The 4,160-nt window shown below is 49.4% G+C and overlaps 1 protein-coding gene across 1 annotated transcript in view; it reads left to right on the forward strand.

The window, feature by feature from the left end:
• Nucleotides 1-1,021, forward strand: part of LOC106817965 (MOB kinase activator-like 1) — a 7,457-nt gene extending 6,436 nt beyond the window's left edge. The window contains exon 6 of the mRNA XM_014822670.1: nucleotides 997-1,021. Coding sequence (XP_014678156.1) covers nucleotides 997-1,021 — 25 coding nt within the window. The remainder of the gene's footprint in view (nucleotides 1-996) is intronic.
• The last annotated feature ends 3,139 nt before the right edge of the window (nucleotides 1,022-4,160 follow it).

Consider the following 4,160-nt stretch of genomic DNA (forward strand, 5'->3'; position numbering starts at 1 on the left):
CTGTTATTAATTATCATTATGACTGCTGTTATTAATTATGACTGCTGTTATTAATTATCATTATGACTGCTGTTATTAATTATGACTGCTGTTATTAATTATGACTGCTGTTATTAATTATCATTATGACTGCTGTTATTAATTACGACTGCTGTTATTAATTATCATTATGACAGCTGTTATTAATTACGACTGCTGTTATTAATTATGACTGCTGTTATTAATTACGACTGCTGTTATTAATTATGACTGCTGTTATTAATTAAGACTGCTGTTATTAATTATGACTGCTGTTATTAATTACGACTGCTGTTATTAATTATGACTGCTGTTATTAATTATGACTGCTGTTATTAATTACGGCTGCTGTTATTAATTACGACTGCTGTTATTAATTACGGCTGCTGTTATTAATTACGGCGAGTGCGCGACCGCGCTGGGCGACGCGTCGTGCGCCGCCGGCGCCCCCTGTGAGCGCGCGCGGGGGCGAGGCTAGTCGGGCGACCACGCGATGGAAGAGAAGTGCGATGGCGGGGACGCGTCGCACCGGTGCTTTCTCTCTCTCTCATGCGTCGTCGCTCACACTCACGCACACTACTCCATATCAGTAGCGCGGCGGCGGCTGCGTCCCCCCTGTATGTATATATATATAGATGTGTCCCTGTATTGTGGCGCCGACGTAGCGTGTGCGATTGCTGTTCGGTGAGGCAGAGATCTGCGTGCGTGCGTGCGTGCGTGCGTGCGTGCGTGCGTGCGTGCGTGCGTGCGTGCGTGATTGTGGCACGGTCATGCGAGCGGGACAGCGGCGGAGCGAGCGTTACTTGCCCACGCGCTCGAGAATTTAATATATTGGGAGGAGGAGAGAGGATTTTACGCAGCGCGGCCGGATGTCTCACAAGATGCGAGCACGCGCGCGAGAGTTTTATGGCGCGGGTAGGACGCGTCGATTATTGTATTGTACAGAGCTGTTGACCATGCTTGCGTCTCTATCTGCAGCGTGGAGCCACTTGCAGAAGAGTAGCATGGAGAGATGGCAGTCGAATTTCCGGGAGTTTTCCCTCTATTTTAAACGGATTGATATTATATGCAAACGTCTGTCGTGGAGCGAACATGAAAAACGTACGATTTTCATTGTGTACGACTGCGTTCTACGTTTCTGTCTTCTGGCTTTTGTCTCGCTTAGTTAGTGTCTAAATCTCGTTTTGATTTGCAAACATAATTCCTTCTTTTATAAACATAAGCAAACATAATTCAAAATTAGTTCGCGTTAAAATAGTGTTTCGAGTATCAATCATAATTCTTTTTTAGTTTGCGTTAAAATGCCGTTTCGATTGTGAATCGTTAATTCCTTTCTAGTTCGTTTAAATCTCGTTTCGATTATCAATCATAATTCCTTCTTAGTTCACGTTAAAATCTTGTCTCGATTTGCAATTCCTTAGTAGACGTCTTCATCGTGTTTTGATTAGCAATCGTAATTCCTTCTCAGTTCACGTTAAAATCGTGTTTCGAGTATCAATAATAATTCCTTCTTAGTTCACGTTATAATCGTATCTCACTTGGCAATCGTAACCCCACCCACCCACTTTCCGATAAACTTCACTCGTTCGCTAACTTTCCCCTCGAACGGATCCCCTCGGACATTTCACGCGAAAACATGCTCGGACACGCGAGTGGATTTAATGGTGCACTTTTGCAATTTTATTCAGTTTTCATTTATGCGCGATACACTTGTGATGTCGATCGCCACGCCGCGCGGAATTCTAGCCAATCGCGCGTCACCGCCGACAACGAAACGACTTCCATTAAAATAAACATGTCAAAACTAAAATACGGATGCTATCAGCCGCCTAATAAATACAAAACGAGTCTACGAAACGAATCTGGATGTGGATCTGACAAACGCGCTCAATCGAGATGCAGGATCGTTCATGACGTTACACTCTTACATCCGTCACATTATTACAATTCCGACAGCCACGGCTCGCACACTCTGCTCCACACACGCGTCGCAGCCAATTTCAGAGCTTTTGGGTGAGTGATACGATGAAACACGCACTGCAGACTGATCCATGACGATGATGCACACATTACCAGCCGATAGGAATGCAACCGCGCTCAAAACTCCCTTTCGCAACACGGCGGGCGGTCTGCTGATAACGTGACAGAATTACATTTATAACACGGTTTATACAAGCTGTAATATACGGTTCATACGCGCCTCCCTTCTCCACGCCGCCCATGCGTGGTGGCGCCACCGTCCCGCGGCTACGATGACGACGCGCCTCCCTTCTCCACGCCGCCCGTGCGTGGTGGCGCCACCGTCCCGCGGCTACGACGACGACGCGCCTCCCTTCTCCACGCCGCCCATGCGTGGTGGCGCCACCGTCCCGCGGCTACGACGACGACGCGCCTCCCTTCTCTACGCTGCCCATGCGTTGCGGGTCTGCGACGGGTAGTGGATCGGCACAAACTGCTGCTGCTGCGGCACGACGTAACCGCCTGGCACCGGAGCCATCGACACGACGCCCCCTGGTGGCCGCGGGAGGTTCGGGTACCATGTTCCCGGCGGACGCAGACCTGCAAAACGTCGAAAAAAGCGTCAGCTCACCAGGTGGCAGCACGATGGGCTCGGCGTTCGGTTTTGCCCGCATTGCCGCCGGAACTTTTCTCGCGGCTGGGAATATTCTAGACCCCTTCTATACGGCGGCGTAGGGCGGATATAATGCTGCCCGACCTCCACAAGCAAAACTATAACTATAATAGAACTATAACTGCAATTGTTACTCTAACCAGGGTGCAAAATTAACGGGAGTCCGTAGTCAAATACTCCCCGATTTACTGTCGGACTCCCTGATTTGACATATGCAGGATTCCGTGTGATTCCCTGAAAATTCTGCGATACCGACTCAGCAGCAGCAGTAGCAGTAGTAGTAGCAGCAGCAGTAGCAGTCGTAGCAGCAGCAGTAGTAGTAGCAGTAGCAGCAGCAGTAGTAGTAGTAGCAGCAGTAGCAGCAGCAGTAGTAGTAGTAGCAGCAGTAGTAGTAGTATTTTTCGGGGTAGCAACAGCGTTACAGTTACAGTTAGAGTAACAATTACAGTTACAGTTACGGTTAGCAGGGGTAGAAATTAACTTTTGAACACGGGAGTCCAACGGACTCCCTACCCTCAAAATGAGGGAGTCCGCAGTCTGAGGTTCAAAATTAAAGAATTATGTGCTTATTTTTAAGATTCATGCAGTTGCACGTCTGCCAAATTTTCTTGGGACAGGGCTGAAAAAATACGGTAATTCCGCGAGGCCGTGCTCCGGAACGAACTTTATGTTCCAACGCGGGAAGAAGAGGTGAGGGAGTTGAAAGAAAGACTAGGATGTACGGAAGGGTAAAGAACCTCTTGCTCCCCCTTCTGCGTTTCTTACACGCGTTGTTCCGATGTTCCAGCGTTGCCGATGCCGTCCGACGAACTACAGAACAACTTCTTCAACCTGCACCAGAGCGCGCCACCGATGCTTGGACAGCCGGGCATGCCGGCGATGCGACCGCCACCTATGGTGCCGCCTGGCATGCGGCCGCCGATGCCCCCGCCACCGGGTACGTCCTACAAATACGTCCTGTGCGGTGACATTTCGCGGGGGGTGGGGCGGGGTGACATTGCGCGGGGGGTGGGGCGGGGTGACAGTTGACGTTGTGAAGTTAGGGAACTGTAACTTAGTAGTAGTAGTAGTAGTAGTTGTAGTAGTAGTAGTTGTTGTAGTAGCAGTAGCAGTAGCAGGGGGGGAGGATAAGAATGGGTGAGAGGCCGCACACTGCTACTGATCTGCTGGGTTCTGTACCCCTCCTTACCTCATCTCTTTCCTATAACTCCCTTACCCCCTCCTCTTCCGATGCTAGAGCATGAGGGAATGCACACACATGCAAACACAGACACATACACACGCACGCGCGCACACACGCGCGCACACACACAGACGCACGCGCACGCGCCAGTGAAAAAAATACACGGGGGCTCGGGGCGATTTAGCTCCCGAAATGCGAAAAAGAGCCCCGGAAATGCCAAAAAGAGCACCCGGAAATTTGCATAGAGTTCAATGCAAACCAAATTTTAGAGAGCTATTTTCATCCACGCGAGCTTGAAAAGTAGCCCCCGAAAAATAAATTATATTT

This window comes from Priapulus caudatus, unplaced genomic scaffold (assembly GCF_000485595.1).
Source record: "Priapulus caudatus unplaced genomic scaffold, Priapulus_caudatus-5.0.1 Scaffold1955, whole genome shotgun sequence".
NCBI lineage: Eukaryota > Metazoa > Priapulida > Priapulimorpha > Priapulimorphida > Priapulidae > Priapulus > Priapulus caudatus.